The 16,994-nt window shown below is 44.5% G+C and overlaps 1 protein-coding gene across 4 annotated transcripts in view; it reads left to right on the top strand.

The window, feature by feature from the left end:
• PIGQ (phosphatidylinositol glycan anchor biosynthesis class Q) overlaps window positions 1-16,994 on the top strand; it is a 52,054-nt gene that overhangs the window by 19,137 nt on the left and 15,923 nt on the right. For all 4 annotated transcript variants that reach the window (XM_024111498.3, XM_005295570.5, XM_005295569.4 and 1 more), the window contains exons 4-9: window positions 548-668; window positions 9,064-9,190; window positions 10,106-10,259; window positions 12,970-13,081; window positions 14,883-14,963; window positions 16,003-16,117. In XM_024111498.3, coding sequence (XP_023967266.2) covers window positions 548-668; window positions 9,064-9,190; window positions 10,106-10,259; window positions 12,970-13,081; window positions 14,883-14,963; window positions 16,003-16,117 — 710 coding nt within the window. The remainder of the gene's footprint in view (window positions 1-547; window positions 669-9,063; window positions 9,191-10,105; window positions 10,260-12,969; window positions 13,082-14,882; window positions 14,964-16,002; window positions 16,118-16,994) is intronic.

Genomic DNA, 16,994 nt, shown 5'->3' with positions numbered 1-16,994 from the left:
CCAACTATTCAGTCCCCCTGCGAAAACCTGTTGTGTAGTGTTCTGGCTTAGCATGGATGCTGTGTTTGACCCTAGAGACAGCAGTATATTAGTGATAGGAAAGCAGTCCCTATTCTGTGTATACCAGGGGGGGCCAAACTCACTGACCCTCCAAGCAAACTTCAGAAGCTCGAGAGCTGGAGCACACGAGCTGGGTCTCAGGGCTTCAGCTCCATTCCTGCTGAAGCCCCAAGCCCTGGCAGGTGTATCCCAGAGGGCTGAAGTCCTGAGACTCTCCTCCCCGCTGGACAGAAGCTCCTACCCAACCACCCAGTCCCAAACTTCCCTCCCCCCCAGTCTGGTAGGTGGAGAGGGCTTGCACTTTAATAGTAAAAGAGGCTCGCGAGCCACAGTTTGGCCACTCCTGGTGTATATCTTCAGTAAAGAGTCTTGATGGCCTTCAGAAATGAAAAGCACTATATAAATGAAGCTGGTGATGATTGTTATCCAAACACGAAACAGCCTTCTTCCTGTGCTCTAATTTTGTTGTTCTTTCTCCTGAATGCAGGAAAGCCAATATCTTTGTTTCTCTCCTCATTGACATGGCTCTGGGAATACTGCTAATGTCCTGGCTGTACAGAGAGAATCGGATTGGTCAGCTTGCCGACACTCTCATCCCAGTGGCTGATGTAAGTCTGCCTGGAATCGTTTGTACTTAATTTCTAGTGTAGAAAGTGAAGAGCAGTTTATGCTTGTGGTAATTGTAGAGAGGCAGGGCCTGTGTGTGAGGATTTCATGCAGAGAAGAAAAGCATTGACTGAAGTCACAAAAATTAGGTCTCCTTAAAAGCAATTAAAACTTCAAACCAAACCTGTTGAGTCTAATCAAATGTAACATTGCTCTCCTCTGAGTATCCAATGAATACAAATTAGATGTTTTCTGGAGGGCACTTCCTGCTCACAAGGTAACAATTACATCATGAGCACAGTAAATAACTCTAAGGCTGGAGAATGGTGTGCTTATCCGCCCAGGACACTTTTATTACGGAGTTAACAGGAAGTGCCCTCAAGCTGTTGTTCTAGTTGGGTATCTGGGTGGGTGGGGGAGTTAGCCCAATTAGGTCTCAGAAATCATTAAACTGGGAACAAAACAGGAGAAGCTGAGGCAGCTATGTTTGGTGAGAGCATGTTGGTGGTGAGTTCTGAGGGCAGTAGCTAGTCAGGGTGGTTAACACTGAAATTCTCTCTCAAGTGTGCTAATGATAGATTGGGGAATTCACCTTCTCCTGTGCCATTCTCCAACCTCAGGCCCTCAATGGCCAGTATAAATTACCTAAGAACGAGCATGACACTTTTTACAGATTCAGACTAACACTGCTACCCTTCTGATACTTGACATAGCATCCTGTTTTTCTGTCACTAGGGACTTATCTACAAGGCTAATTAGTTCATGGCAGGGCTAGTGCACTGTATGTTCACACCCCAGTTTGCTGTGCATTAACTAGCCATGTAGACGAGCCCCTAATTTCTTATATTTTGAATGTGTAACTTGAACATATGTGCGGCCTTCGCTACAATTTAACCTTTTATTTTTTTTTTTCCTTTTTTTTGTCCTGAGAACATACTGTGTTTGTGTGTAAATTATTATCTAAGTAGAACTTACCTTTAATAGGTAAAGGACCATTTTGTCATTCAGTGGAGCTACAAAAAAACATAAAATGTGTGCATCCTGCTCTTGAATTGCAACATTTGTGTCATGATGTTGTGTCAATATGTGCTGGTGTTCCATCATTTTGTGACTCAGCATTGTCACATACTGATGAATACCGTGATAAGGCTGCACAACATCATCCCTTCTCTGTCCCTTCCCTTTGGTTTCTGGGAAAGAGGGACAGATCTTTCCTTTTGTCTTACAGTGCCTCTGCTGCAGGAGTCCTCACTTTACTGTCTCCAGTTTCTGGATGGGAAGGGACTCCTAGTCCAACTTATGAGGAATTCCATCATCAACTTATTTTCTCTTCTTCATCCACTTACTGGGAGGAACTCACAGCTGCCCTGCTGTTGATCCCTTTGCTCAGTGCTTCCTCAACTAATAACATATTGGGCAAAACTAGTAGCAATCCTGTGATCATCTTTCTGCATGCGACGCAGACACAGCAAGCAAAGTGTCTATCATGCACTTAGCACACGAGCTTAAAGCAGGGGTCTCAAACTCAATATACGTTAGGGCCAGTTACAGTCCTCAAATCCTCCCAGCGGGCCAATGTCACTCATGCTGCCCAGAACCCGCCCCCCAAAACTCCGCCCCCCCCCCACCTACCTACGGCTCTGGGACGAAGTTTGGGTTGGGGAGGAGGTCTGGGGTAGGGGATTCGGGTGCAGGCTCTGGGAGGGAGTTTGGGTGTGGGGGGGTCTGGGGTGCAGGCTCTGGGATGGAGTTTGGGGGCTGGGGGAGTGTGGGGAGGGGGTGCAGGCTCTGGGAGGGAGTTTGGGGGCTGGAGGAGTGTGGGGAGGGGGTGCAGGCTCTGGGAGGGAGTTTGGGGGCTGGGGGAGTGTGAGGAGGGGGTGCAGGCTCTGGGAGGGAGTTTGGGGGTGGGAGGAGGTGTGGGGACAGGGTGCAGGCTCTGGGAGGGAGTTTGGGGGCGGGAGGAGGTATGTGGGGAGGGGGGGAGGGTGCAGGCTCTGGGAGGGGGTTGGGGGTGTGGCGCTTACCTGGGACTCCGGGGCAGGCCAGGGGGCCTCCATGTGCTTCTGCCCCCAGGCACCGCCCCTGCAGCACCCCATTGGTCGCAGGGGCGATAGAGGTGGGGGCAGCGTGCAGAGGCACAGCCCCGCCCTGCCCCTAGTCCGAAGAGACGGGCTGGCAGCCACTGGAGTGAACAGGCAGATGCCGCTCAGCTCCACTGCACTGCCGGGGCCCCTGAGGGGGCAGCGCCTGAGGGCGGCAGGTGGGGCCAAAGGAGAGACCCAGCCCCAAAACTGCTGGAGCCCCGCGGGCCATATTGGAGAGGCTCGCAGGCTGCAGATGGCCCACAGGCCGGGCATTTGAGACCGCTGGCTTAAAGTATCTCATTGCTATTGTCTAGTCGAACTTTAAGGGTGGGTCCAGTTTCAGCTGCTCAATGTTGCGGGGAAAGGGGAAAGAGAGGGTGATGGTTGGAATACAAATCTCCCCTTCTAATATTAATCCTACCACTGGATCAAATATGAGGCATAAACTCTCAACCTTTTTATACATTATTATTCTGAAGTCTGTTCCCATGTGGAGATGTTTCAGCTGGAAGATCACCTGCCCTCTAGTGCTCTCTGCAGTCTGCTTTCTTAGCAAGTGTGAGATGACAATGGCTTTGGCTCAGTTCCCATGTGCACAGGTGGACTCAAGTGTCAATGGCAGATGGACACTCTCATGCTCAAAGTGCATTGGACCACACCACCTGTCCTCAATGGGCATGCTGTAGGAGTTTCTCATTTTCTCCTCTTCAATCATGCAGATAAATCATTCATTCCCACTTGGATGTTGCAATATCCATTACTTCCTTCTGGCCCCTTACCTAAGTAGCCTATGATGTCTCAGAAATACAGAGAGGTGTGCACTCAAGAGCTTACTTCCCTGGAGATTTGAACTACCCCCTTGCTGAACATTCTTCTCAGTTTGCCCCTCACTGTTTGTCTAAGGTCTTGCTTTACTGGTATGTCCATGATTATCGGTGAGGTTTCATGCCATTTACAATTTCTCCTTGCTTCGGGAATGTGATTTCTTCACTGTGGGCTCCATGGGCACATAAAGTGCCTCTAAAGTCACTGGGAGCTCTTTCATAGACTTCAGAGGGCACAGATCAGATGTCAAGTACACATAAAAGAGGCGGGCCTGAGCCATCCAGAAATATCACCCTGATGACTTCAGCACATGTGGTGCAAGACAGCACCATTTTGTTTTCCAATATGACAGCAAAATCTCCTCTGATCCATCCTGCAGTGAGTTTCTGCTAGCAGCTGCATTTCTATCCGGCATTCATTATCCCCCACACTGGAGCTCTGTCAGGCTGGCTAAAAATTGCCAAGTTTGGTAATAAAAACTTTCCCAATGTTTTGGATTATTATAACTTTTCCCAGTGCACCATGCTATTCTAGTTCTGATATATACCCTGGGTCAGCTAATGTCATTGGTCTCTGGGCTTCTTGTATCAGTAGGTCTGACAGTAAAAATAAGACGACTTAATCTGTTACCACAGTTCCTGGCCTTGAGAGAAGAGAATTGTCTCAGTTGATTTTATCCATTCAAGCTTTTAACTGTGTGGGAAGAAGTGCAGTGGTTAGTTTTCCCTTGCTTTCTCCTATTAATCCCATTCACAACAAGCCTCTTCTCTCTTGCTTCTCTCACTTCTATTGCATGCTAATTGGAATCCATCCAGCATACTGTAGATTTGACTCGCCAAACCTTCCATCCCTCCTGTGATGGAATACACCCTTGTATTCACATCCAGAACACTACTGTAATGACCTTTGTACAAGGCACACCTTGGGAGGCATCATTTGAAATCTCATAACATATTGTGGTAAAATGCTTGTGGAAACATTGTGTGAAGTTGTTAACATAAGCTGACATCATGTCTGACGTGTGTTTCCCAAATAAGTTTGGGAAGTGGCTAAACCAGTTTCTCTAAGACAGAGGGCAAGCTGATGCCCCAGCCAGGTGTCAACAAAGCTGATGGATCATTGTCAAGGCTGCTTCCCCACTCTGAACTTTAGGGTACAGATGTGGGGGCCTGCATGAAAACTTCTAAGCTTAACTACCAGCTTAGATCTGGTCCGCTGCCACCACTCCCAATGTGCTAATTCCCTTCCCTGGGTAGCCTTGAGAGACTCTTTACCAATTCCCTGGTGAATACAGATCCAAACCACTTGGATCTTAAAACAAGGAGAAATTAACCATCCCTCCTCCTTTCTCCCACCAACTCCTGGTGGAGCAAGATCCAACCCCCTTGGATCTAAAAACAAGGAAAATCAGTCAGGTTCTTAAAAAGAAGGCTTTTAATTAAAGAAAAAGGTAAAAATCATCTCTGTAAAATCAGGATGGAAAATAACTTTACAGGGTAATCAAACTTAAAGAGCCCAGAGGACCCTCCTCTAGCCTTAGGTTCAAAGTTACAGCAAACAGAGGTAAACACCCTAGTAAAAGGTACATTTACAAGTTGAGAAAACAAAGATAAAACTAACATGCCTTGCCTGGCTGTTTACTTACAAGTTTGAAATATGAGAGACTTGTTCAGAAAGATTTGGAGAGCCTGGATTGATGTCTGGTCCCTCTTAGTCCCAAGAGCGAACAACCACCAAAAACAAAGAGCACAAACAAAAGCCCCCCCCCCCCCGATTTGAAAGTATCTTGTCCCCTTATTGGTCCTTTGGGTCAGGTGTCAGCCAGGTTACCTGAGCTTCTTAACCCTTTACAGGTAAAAGGATTTTGGAGTCTCTGGCCAGGAGGGATTTTATAGTATTGTACACAGGAGGGCTATTACCCTTCCCTTTATAGTTATGACAGTCATCGTCTATCAAGTGACCATTGTTTGGCAAGAAAGAGGGGCAGGGACAAAGAGATCTGCATCTTAGGAAAGAAACAGCATGAGGTCTCCTTCCTCCACCAGCCCCTGTCTCTTGGTTCTCAGCTGGAAATGCTTTTCAGAGAGGGACTGACACTATAAAAAGAAGGGGCAAACACCCCAAGAGACCCCTCCTCTCTCTCCCTGTCCATCTCACTCTTTGCACCTGAGAAGACAAAAGAAGCAGCCATTGGACTCTGGGGGAGGGGTCCTGACCTGAAGAGTTTAGTCAGTAATACTGTTGGAAGCACGTGGTGAGAAACTTTGTTTTCAATCTAATATAGTTTGTCAGGCACTAGAATGAGTTTTATCTTTATTTTTCTTGTAGCCATTTCTGACTCCTGTACCTCATTGCTTGTACTCACTTAAAATCTCTCTCTTTGTAGTCAATAAACTTGTTTTGTTGTTTTATCTAATCTAGTGTGTTTAAGCTAAAGTGTCTGGATAACTCCATTTAGGGTGGCAAGTTGTGTGTATATTATTCTCTTAAAGAAATAATGGACTTAATATATTTGGACTGTCCAGGAGAGGCCTGAGCAGTATAAAGCATACATTTCTGGAGGAAAATCCGGGACAGGGGGTGTGTTGGGGCACCCTGCTGTATAACAAAGGCTGGTGAGAGTCAGGGTGTGACTGGCACGCTGCAGTTACACAAACACATTTGGGAGGGACCTGCATGCTGGCAGGCTGTCTGTGAGCAGTCCAGATTGGAAGCTACAAAGTAAGGCATTGCAAGGCACCCCAGGTTGCATGGCAAGGGTGACATATCCCTCCCCCCCGCCCCCCACTGGTGTGGATTGCACTCTGGTATGTCACACCTTCCCACTAGCCCTGTCTATGGAGACAAAAAATAATAGGTATGTCACTTTCTCCTTTTCCAACTGCCAGCACTGTAAGCCCAACCTGCTGTGTGGAAATCAAGCTGTGCTCCTCCCCCATTATTCATTATCCCCAGCGATAATGATTCAGCACTTAGCTGACAATTGTCGATAATGCACAAGACATCATCCGCTCCAGCTCCCTCTTTCACAGCTTGACTAGCTGTGCAGTGCTGACTATAATAACAAGTTGCTTTCGTCAGTAAATGAAGCAGATGTGATTCAGAGACATCTAAGGAATAGCTCTGTGCAGCATAAAAGGCCAGTTTTGGAGTCAGCTGTCTGAATGTATAGTGGAAAATAACCTTTCTTAGTTCCATGTCTGCCCTCACCTCCTCCTACACACCTTCCCACTTTCTCTGTTCAACCCAAGCTTCCCTGCTGGCAGCTACTGACTCTGCCTTCTTCCAAGCTGCCCCTTCTCCCAAAAGCCTCACAATGGATCTTCCCTGTCTGAAAAAGAAACAAAACCTTCTAACTCCCTATCTTGTCTATGAAGTGTTGTGGTTATAAAGGCCAATCCCCCACCCCATGCTGTCTGTGTTCTGTATTAGTTTTGCTCATGCATTTAAACTGTAAGCTCTTTGGGGCAGACACCTGTTTATTATCTGTCACAGATCATGCCCCAATTAAACCATGCTGAATATTTCTGATCCTATACTAGTGATAATTGAATGCATCTCAAGTCAGACTTTAAAACAAGTCCCTTGTCAGTCATATTCTGCTAGTCCATAAATAAAACAAGGAGAAAAGATGTTAATTTCATTATTATTCTTAGTTTATAGTCCAGTAGTGCCTAGAAGCCAGGGCCTGTTGTGCTAGGCACTGTACAAACATATCAGAAAGACAGTTCTTTAGCTTTTGAACAGCTATGGTTTGCTCTGAGTTTTATGAGACCACCCATTAAGAGCTCTTCCTTGCCTGTGCTTGTGCCCCGCTACCTATCCTGAACGGGCCTGTCATTCTCCTTTGATGCCACACCACCGTCAAAGTCTCTATTGAGAAGAACAGGTGCACTGCAGTTAAACAAGAAAGTCATTCCAGACTGAGCTGATCTAAACCACTTTAGCTGTGTTCTCAAGGTTGGTGATGCTCCCACAGCACCTTAATGAAATGACTTCCATGTAATGCACTACATTTAATCTATTAATATCTGACACATTCAGTGTGAACGACTGCAGCTAGAGGATCGGACTCTTAAAGTCATGTATTTTAGTCTATTTCTTCTTGCTGTCAATTGGCTCTAAAGCATCCAACAGCAAAAAAAACCCACAAGAGGCTACACCCCAGGGCCTACAAAGCAACGACAGCCAAGACACCATGCAGGAATGCTTAGCAATAGTCAGGATTTAACTACAAATTGAAGTCATCTAAAGACTTCAGTAATTTTCCATACCAGAAAACAACCTTGCAGAAGGACTGCTCTCAAACATTTAAATATTTAATTAAAATCCTTTTGCTAAGTTACAGCTGCAACACTTTAAATATTAACAAAGTTCTATTTATAAAGTATCTGGCACTTCTTTCTCAATGAGGGCCAGATTCATTGGTACAAGCCAGCCCTGGCTTGCAATGAGTGTTTTAAGAGATGTGAGGACAAAGGAGAGTGGATGAGATGAACAGACAATCCTGTTGGCAAGGAAAACTGTGTTCACGTTGAAAATGTACTGCTACTAAACTAAAAGTATGTGTGTCTGTTATGTTTATAAATTCAGCAATGTCTGTGTGACTCTAGGTTGAAAGACGTTATGCACATGCATCATTGGGAAATTAGATCCATAATCCATCAATTTTGGGTACTAAATCTAGATTCTCCTGCATAATCCACCATTGTAGGCATATGTTTGATTTTGATTATGTATGTGATTTGGGCACCTAACTCCCTTAGGCTTTCTCTTCACTGACACAAAGATGTTTTTTTAGATCGAGGTAACTAACGTGATAGTTATCTTGTTGTACAAAGTGGAGACAAGGCACTTGTAGTGTTACTGCCCTATGCCCCCCTCCCATGGCTGACCTCACCTAATTTATCTCGTGGGAAACACTACAAGTGCCTTGTCTCTCTGCCGTGTTTTTACAGCAGGATAACTACACACCTTATTGTCAATGAAGACATAGCCTCAAGCTCTTCTGAAAATCCCAGCCTATTTGTGCAGCAATCTTCCTCTGACAGATTTCTCCACCCATCTTAACTATTTGATCATCTCTAATATATGTTACTTTGGGTAACCTGTTTACTCAGCTCTCAAGAGTTATCATTACCTCATGAGAGCCTTCTGTGAAAATCACTCAGGTTGCTCTTCTCCCTGCAAAAGAGTTGTCAGAAGCACAATCTGTGATCTAATTTCTGACAAGGCTTCTAAGGAGATCCTGCTCTTAGGTGGTGGTATCTTAAGATTCAGAAAGAGGTTCGCTGGCTAATCGTGAGGTATATGCTATTTCTAGTGTAACTCCTATAGTATTTTTTGTGCCTCTGAGGCAGTTTTCCCCCAAAGGTTTTAACTTCGGAAAAATCTCACCATTCCTCTATCAGTGCACGTGGGGAGTGTTGTGAACGTACAGTGTAATTGCTTTCCAGTAACTAACATTGCTTGTCTCCTTACGTTGTAGCATATAGCCAAAGAGCTCCAGGACCTGCTTCAGTGGCTAATGGGAGTGCCAGCTGGTTTAAAAATGAACCGGGCTTTGGACCAGGTGTTGGGCCGGTTCTTCCTTTACCACATTCATCTGTGGATTAGTAAGTGCAATTGTTTAACCTTTCGTCTTTCCTTCTCACTTCTCCCTCCCTAGTGTCTAAGATTGTCCTAGTGATGTATGATGAATCCAAATTTGTATTGCAAGGACATACTGGTCTGTGAATCTTTCTGGTCTGGGAACATGAGCCAAATTTGGATTCGTGGAATCGACACAGGGAAATGATGCAAATAAGTACAGTGCTCACCTAGTTACTTTGCATGGTGGTGGGGAAATTTTATTTGCGGGTTGAAGTACAGGACCTGTCCTGTAACTGACTTCTGTTTATTAACTGTATCATGTTTGCATTCTTCCCCCCACTTTGAAACAGAATCTCACTGGTCATAAAGATATTTTTTATGTTGGAAAATAGCCATGTTGGACACAGAATCTGTGACTGTCTCCTTCTGTTAATGAATGAAGCAGAGCTCTGGTTTTCCAAGGTTTCACCCTACCTTGATGATGATCAGAGAAGCTTTATGCCACTAAAAATGTTGCACAAACCATTTTCACAACTCCTTTGCGATGGTTTCTGTTGGAGTAGGAGATTTTGGTGAAAATGTATCGGTAATTGATTAGTATGTTCCTGAAAAATGTACCCCAGAGGATTAAAGGAATAACAAGATGACCTTGTCTGGACAGGGTGAGCAGGTGTTCGTGTGTCTCACTAAAACTGCCACACATGGGCTGAGAAGATCGGGAAGGAAATGAGTGGTATTTGCCAGTCATTGTAGTTATAAGATGGCAGCCTAACAGAATTTGCTGTTTTTACATTCATATGATCTTGATTCTGATCTCTGCAACAACATTCTGTGAGGGATGGGGGAGAGAGATGCTGAGGCCATCAAGAGTTTCATCTGAGGCTCCAGAGAGCAAATAATTACCCTTTGTACAGTGTTACTCTTCCAACTTCCACCAGGCTATATCCACCTGATGTCTCCATTCATTGAGATGATCCTTTGGTATGTTGGCCTGTCAGCCTGTCTGGGCCTGACTGTAGCGCTTTCCATCCTCTCTGACATCATTGCACTCCTGACCTTCCATATCTACTGCTTCTATGTCTATGGAGCCAGGTGGGTGTATTGACCTGTTTGTTTCTCAAGTATATCTGGTCCAAACATCATATTAGGCCTAGTTGATCCCTGGTTTGACCCCATTTATTTAACAGGTTTAAAGCAGAAATTAGTTTGGCCAGTTATGTTATGTCCAAATGGTTGAGTCTCAGCATTGAGCTATAAGCATCCTAAGTGTCTTAGATATAAGTGTCTTCTCCCTTTCGACAGTGGCGGTTAGAAAAGTAAAACTATGCTGAGGAGTGGAATGAGAGAGATCAGTTTGCCCAAGAGTCCTAGATTTGAGGGGCTAATTTGTGTTTAAGGCTGCTCCAGAAGTGACCTTTCCGGGCGTAGGGTTGCCAACCCTCCGGGATTGTCCCGGAGTCTCCAGGAATTAAAGATTCATCTTTAATTAAAGGTTATGTCATGTGATGAAACCTCCAGAAATACATTCAGCCAAAACTGGCACCCCTACCTCCTACCTTGCTTCAGAGGATTGCATCCATATGGAGTAACCTGTCTGGATTTTCAACTGCAATATTCAGATTGCCCGATTTTATGGTTTAATTGCTGCTGTATTATTCCCTCTGCCCCACTAGAGGGCCATGTGCACTTTACAGTCACAGGGAAATGAGTACGAACTAGGAAGGCCAAGGATATGTGTGTAAATGGCTGATGCTCATTCTGCCTTTCATGTCACATTCTGTACTAGGTATGTCAGAGCTATTTTTGCAGTAAGAAATCAAAACAAAATATGTTCTGCTGATGATCTACATTAACGTGGGGGCATCCTTTAAATCACAAACTGCGATAGCGAATAGCAGCCTTATAGAGAAAACAAAAGAACTGAGGGGATAAATAGGGAAGCTCCTGCCTAATAAGTATAGAGACAGCATTCTCCCAGCAGGACGGTGGGGAGGTTAGAGGTAGAGAGATGTCTAATTTAAGAATCTTACTGTTATAATTAGAGAGCTTAGGACTAATAGCAATATTGCCTAGTAGGAAACTCATCCACAGAGCTCTTTTACTTGAAGTCTCTCCTTCTGGCTGTAGAGAGTGCACGAGGGGCTCTGTTCCTCAGAGGGCTGGTCTACACTGGGGGGGGGAGGGGATCGATCTAAGATACGCAACTTCAGCTACGCGAATAGCGTAGCTAAAGTCCAAGTATCTTAGATCGATTTACCTTGGGTCCTTACGGCACGGGATCGACGGCCGCGGCTCCCCCATCAAGTCCGCTACTGCCGCTCGCTCCAGTGGAGTTCCGGAGTTGACTGGGAGCACGTTGGGGATTGATATATCGATCCCTGATAAATCGATCGCTACCCGCCAATACAGCGGGTAGTCTGGACGTACCCTTAGGGACGAATCAGGGTGGGTGGAGCGAAAAAGGCAGAAGCTCTGTCCATGCCTAGCTCTTCTGTCTTGTGAGCTTTGACGTGCCAGTCTGCACAGTTCTGTATCCTTGTTAAAAGAATAGCTACACAAGACACTTCATCGTGAGGCCTGCATCAAGCTAACTCAGCTATTGAGAATGACCCCTGGTGGGGAGGGAGAACCAGGCAGTGAGCTCAAAATACCCAAATAATAAAATTACCACAAAATCCTGGAATTTGAGCAACTGGGAGGAGAATTTCTGCAGCAAATGAACGCTGTTTAAGTGGCAAATTCACTGGCCAAGGAAATATGGAGTTCTTGGGGGTCTGTTTCCAAGGTAGCCACATGGTGAATAAATGACACCAAGCATACATATACAGATAGACACAGAAGGTGTGGCAATATCAGACAGGCAGGTCATTGACACTTGACATTAAGTCATTGATTGCTTGGGACTGGGCATGTGCAGTATTAGTCAAAGGAATGAGACATGTGTGCACCAATCAGAGGAATTTGGTGCACAAAGGTTGAGTTGTCTTGGGAACACTGTAGCCTATGGATTACTGTGCTGTTCTGAGTATTACCAGCTTGTTAATAGCATTATACTAGTCTCTTTAGGCTTTATGCTCCTTTCAGCTGTTTTCCTTTGTTTTATAAGATTTACCCACTTCCACTTTCACAATAGTGGTTTAGTGTTTTAACTAACTGTATATTTTAATTGCACTCACAAAACTATGCTAAAAGAACAGTAGGTTTGCAAAGTCAAGCACTCCAAAGTTAGGAAATGCGAGAACTAAGGTGGTCTGTGGAACTCTTGTGCATATGCATTAGGATAAACTCTTTACATAGGAATTATTATTAATTATTATAATTATCTCTTTTATATAGTGCTTTTTGTCAGCAGATATCAGTAGATTGCATTTTACAATCTTTAATGTATTTATCCTCACAATATCCCTGTGAGGTAAGTAACTAGAATTATCTCCATTGTACAGATGGGAACTCAGGCACAGGAAAGCTAAGGGTCTTGCCCAAGGTCACCCAGGAAGTCTGTGGCAGAGCAGAAAATTGATCCCAGGTCTCCCAAGTCCTAGGCTAGTGCACTAACACTATTTTTCCCTGGCTCATTCAGTGCGCAGGCTGGACACTGCTCACTGAACGAGCAGCTATTCAATATTTTGTTTTATCTCTTTGGTCAGTGTGTTTTGTCTCCTTGAATTTGTGTGACTTCATTAGGTTCACATCCTGCCCCTGCTGAACTGAGAGAGTGTGTGTGTGTAGCAATGGCAGTTGCTTTGTGGTATAGCTGGGGATCTCTTGGTTCTAATTTGTGGTGCTTCTCCCCTTTGCACAGGCTCTACTGCCTGAAGATCTATGGCTTGTCATCTCTCTGGCGCCTGTTCCGCGGGAAGAAGTGGAATGTCCTGAGACAGCGGGTGGATTCCTGCTCCTATGACTTGGATCAGGTAGTGGCAGAGCATCAAGGAGGTGCTGTGCTACACTCTGGACACAAAGTCCTGCAGCATGACCTGATCTTGCCTCATTTAATATTGGGGTGCAGGCCACCAACTGCTCCATTATATCCAAATTGAGTACAGTTCTTGGCAAGTTGTCTACATGGCTCCTCTCTGCTGTACCCCAGAGTCATCATTCCTCCCCAGATTCAAGGGAACTGATCCTGTGAGGTGCTGAGCAGTTGTAGCAATGTCAGTGAGAGTTGCAGATGCTCACCACCTCTCAGGGTAAGGGTAGAGGAGTGGATATGTGGGAGCGAGACAATTTAAATAATTATAGTGGTGCCCAGCAGTGTTGCCATAGTAACATGCTTCTTAGTGTTTCTATTAAAAGACCCTATTTAATTCACATTGGGTTGGAGCTTGGCCCACACGTTTTCACCAGCATGTAGAAAACATTTTTCTGGAATAGTGTAAATCTGCCTTTTAAACTCTAAAATGTCACAGAAACAACACGAAAGTTGGTCAGAGCCAGGCTCCTCTGGCCTGATTTAAAAAGAATAATTTAAATGGTGCTGAGTAAAAAATCTTCTTGGCACACTATTTTGTATTTTCACTTACCTTGAGCTTGAGAATAATTGCAGGTACAATGATGAATACACTGAGAGAGTGGCTAGCTTCATTGCAGCTTCCGACTGTGCGTTCGTAATCTCTGCTGAAGTGCTATTTAGTAACTTCCGGGACCAATGCATCTCAGTGAATTGCAACAGATAATCTTAAGCCTCTTACACAATACTAGAGGAGCTATTTTTCCTCTTTTCCCCAATGACAGGAAAGTAAGAACGTCAGTGTCAGAAAGGCTGTGTGTGCTACTGCAGGGTTCTATCCCATTGTATATTGATGATAATGGGTTTGGCACTAAGAGCCTCATCCTGCTGACATTGAAGCCAGTGGGAGTTTTGTCATTGGCTTCTGTGGGAACAGGCTTTCAAAGCACAGACGTGAAAAGACTTTCTGAAATGCTAATACATGATGATTTTGCTAAATAAAGGTGGGGGATGAGAGAGGAGCCTTTATTTGAAAAAAAAAACAGCTGTAAACTAGAAGTTGGCCAGGAGTGAGTGATAGTGTATTTCTGGTTATGTGCTTAAATCCATGATGTTGATCTGCCTCTGGGGAAGGACCCTCTGGGTACTATACTGAAAAAATGATGATGCATTATTATCCTGTATCCTCTCTGTTATGGAAAATGGAATCCAAAGCTAAAGAGTCAGGTTGGAGCTATGTTGATTTATGCCAGGCATTTATTGATGGTGGGATCACTGGAAGTATTCAGAATAATAAAGTATTATTCACCAACTAGATAGGCTCAGAAGCAGTGGCATGGGGAGAGAGGTATTGAGAATCTTCCACATGCCCACAGTCTAACCCAGGGGTCGGCAACCTTTCAGAAATGGTGTGCCGAGTCTTCATTTATTCACTCTAATTTAAGGTTTCGTGTGCCAATAATACATTTTAACGTTTTTAGAAGGTCTCTTTCTATAAGTCTATAATATATAACTAAACTATTGTTGTATGTAAGGTAAATAAGGTTTTTAAAATGTTTAAGAAGCTTCATTTAAAATTAAATTGAAATGCAGAGGCCCTCTCCCCCTCTCCCCCCGACCGGTGGCCAGGACCTGGGCAGTGTGAGTGCCACTGAAAATCAGCTCGCGTGTCGCAGGTTGCCTACCCCTGGTCTAACCACTTAATGCTGTCTAAATTTCTTGTGCCAGTACTCTACTAACAATAGTTTGTGTCTTTTTTTCCCCAGTTATTCATTGGCACTTTGTTATTTACAATCCTGCTATTTCTTCTGCCCACGACTGCACTGTATTACTTGGTGTTTACCTTGGTAAGATTCAACCCTTAGAGATGGTCACATCTCATCTATGTATGTGAGTGAAGTATAAATAAGATTCCTAGTCATTTTCCCCCATCCCCATACAAATATATTCCTATGACTGTCCCAGGAAGGGTTCTTGCCCGCAAGCAATGTGAACCAAGCAGATGGAATTCAGGATACACACTTGTGTTTCTCTGAAGGGAATTCCCAGAAAATCAAAGTCATCAGGACAAACTGCTCCACTGTCTTTCCCTGGAGCCATGTTTAATCTTTCCCTCCCATTTCCTGGGGTGGCTGCACCTCTGGTTTGACCCAGAACTTTTCCATCTGGAAATTAACCTTTTCCATTAAAATCTACTTGGCAAGACTTTTGGGGAGGGAATCGGACTCTTTGTCCAATCTGACCAGTCTGATTTGAGACATGGATGCACATTTTTCCACTAAAAGCTGGAACCTTCACATAATTTTAGCCCCTCTTGTGAAAGGGAGAAGGTAAAAATAGTACAGGACTCAAATGAGTTTGACAGAAAAAATGATCGATAGTATGACAAAAGAAGGTGCTCAAATCAGCGATGGCGAGGCACTGTGTGAGGATACTAAGCAGAGAACTCATTTCTAACTGGCGTGCTCCTGCTTAAATACTCTATAAAGGGATTCTTCAGTCACAAACAAGCTATTTCTAGAGACAAGGGTTTGCACCTATTTGCCAGCAGCTGCTAGACAGAGCGATGGATGCTACTGGAAACAGAAGCCTGAACTCCCCACATCAGCCTTTGATATGCTGGCCCATTAGCTGAAAGTAGAGTATACCACATGCTTTTGCCACTGGCACCAAGGTTACTGTTATAGACTTAAGGCAAGAGGCTTAAGGAGCCTGACTCTGACAGGGTGGGTGCTTAGCACTTTCTGAAAATCTGACCCATTGAAGATGCCTTGTGGTGAGCATCCACAACTTGAAGACCCCCAAATCACTAGTCCCTTCTGATATTGTTAGCCCAACTGCTTACCTCAGTCCTGCCTGTTTACATCACTAACTGTTTCTTTTTAGCTCCGTCTGCTGGTGGTGGTTGTGCAGGGCCTGATCCATCTGCTCGTGGACCTCATTGACTCTCTGCCCCTTTATTCAGTTATCCTTCGGCTCTGCAGATCCTACAGACTTGCAGGTTGGTCCTACACCACTGCACTGGCAAAAGCACAGGCTTCTGCATTCACAGTGGTATTGTGAGTGGGCGTGATCTAATACACAAGTAGCTTATTGCACTGAAAGAGGCAGGGTGCCTGAAAAGTACACAGGTTCCTAATGCAAAATCCATGCACTTGTCAATACTATTAACCAGTTATCCTGCGAAGCCTGATGATAAAGTCAGTGGAAATTAATGTGACACTAAAGCTGAGTCATAGGCAACATTATACAGAACATTAAAACAAAAGGTGCCATTCTACTATACAGCTTTTAAATCAGTTCAGCTTATTCATAGCAAAATAGGCCAGCTGGGTCAAGTAAACAGGGACTGGTCCAAACCTCAAATCCTCTGATATTCAGATAAGTTGTTAACTTGTGCTTTTCTCTTTAATTTTCACCCATCCCTATGTGGCTGGGAACCAAGGTATAGATATAGTTCAAGAGAATCTGTTCTTCAGAAAACTTAGACCCTCAGGTTGCATTGACTTCTATGGAGTTATACTGATTTGCATTAGCTAAGGATCTGACCTGTGGTTGCTAGCTTAATTTCAGATCCCAAGAACTCTGGGTAACTTTCAGATAAGCATCCACCTTTCTGAGGTTAACCTGTCGCCATTTCAAAGTTACTTTCTGCCAAGCCACTGTTTGACAGCCATTTTTGGGACCAGGCTAAAGGATAGCACTGAAATGGGGTTAGCTGAAAACAGAGATAGCTCAACCAATTTAAATCAAGCAGGCTAAACCACAAGCCCCAAGCAAGTTTAAGAATATGAAGCACAGAGTTCTAAAAGCAAGAAACAGTGTGAAGAGCTTGATCATCACTGAACCAAGGCCAGTCATGAAATGGAAAGGAAGCC

Source organism: Chrysemys picta, chromosome 10, assembly GCF_011386835.1.
Source record: "Chrysemys picta bellii isolate R12L10 chromosome 10, ASM1138683v2, whole genome shotgun sequence".
Classification (NCBI taxonomy): Eukaryota; Metazoa; Chordata; order Testudines; family Emydidae; genus Chrysemys; species Chrysemys picta.
This window is presented reverse-complemented; position numbering and strand designations above follow the sequence as displayed.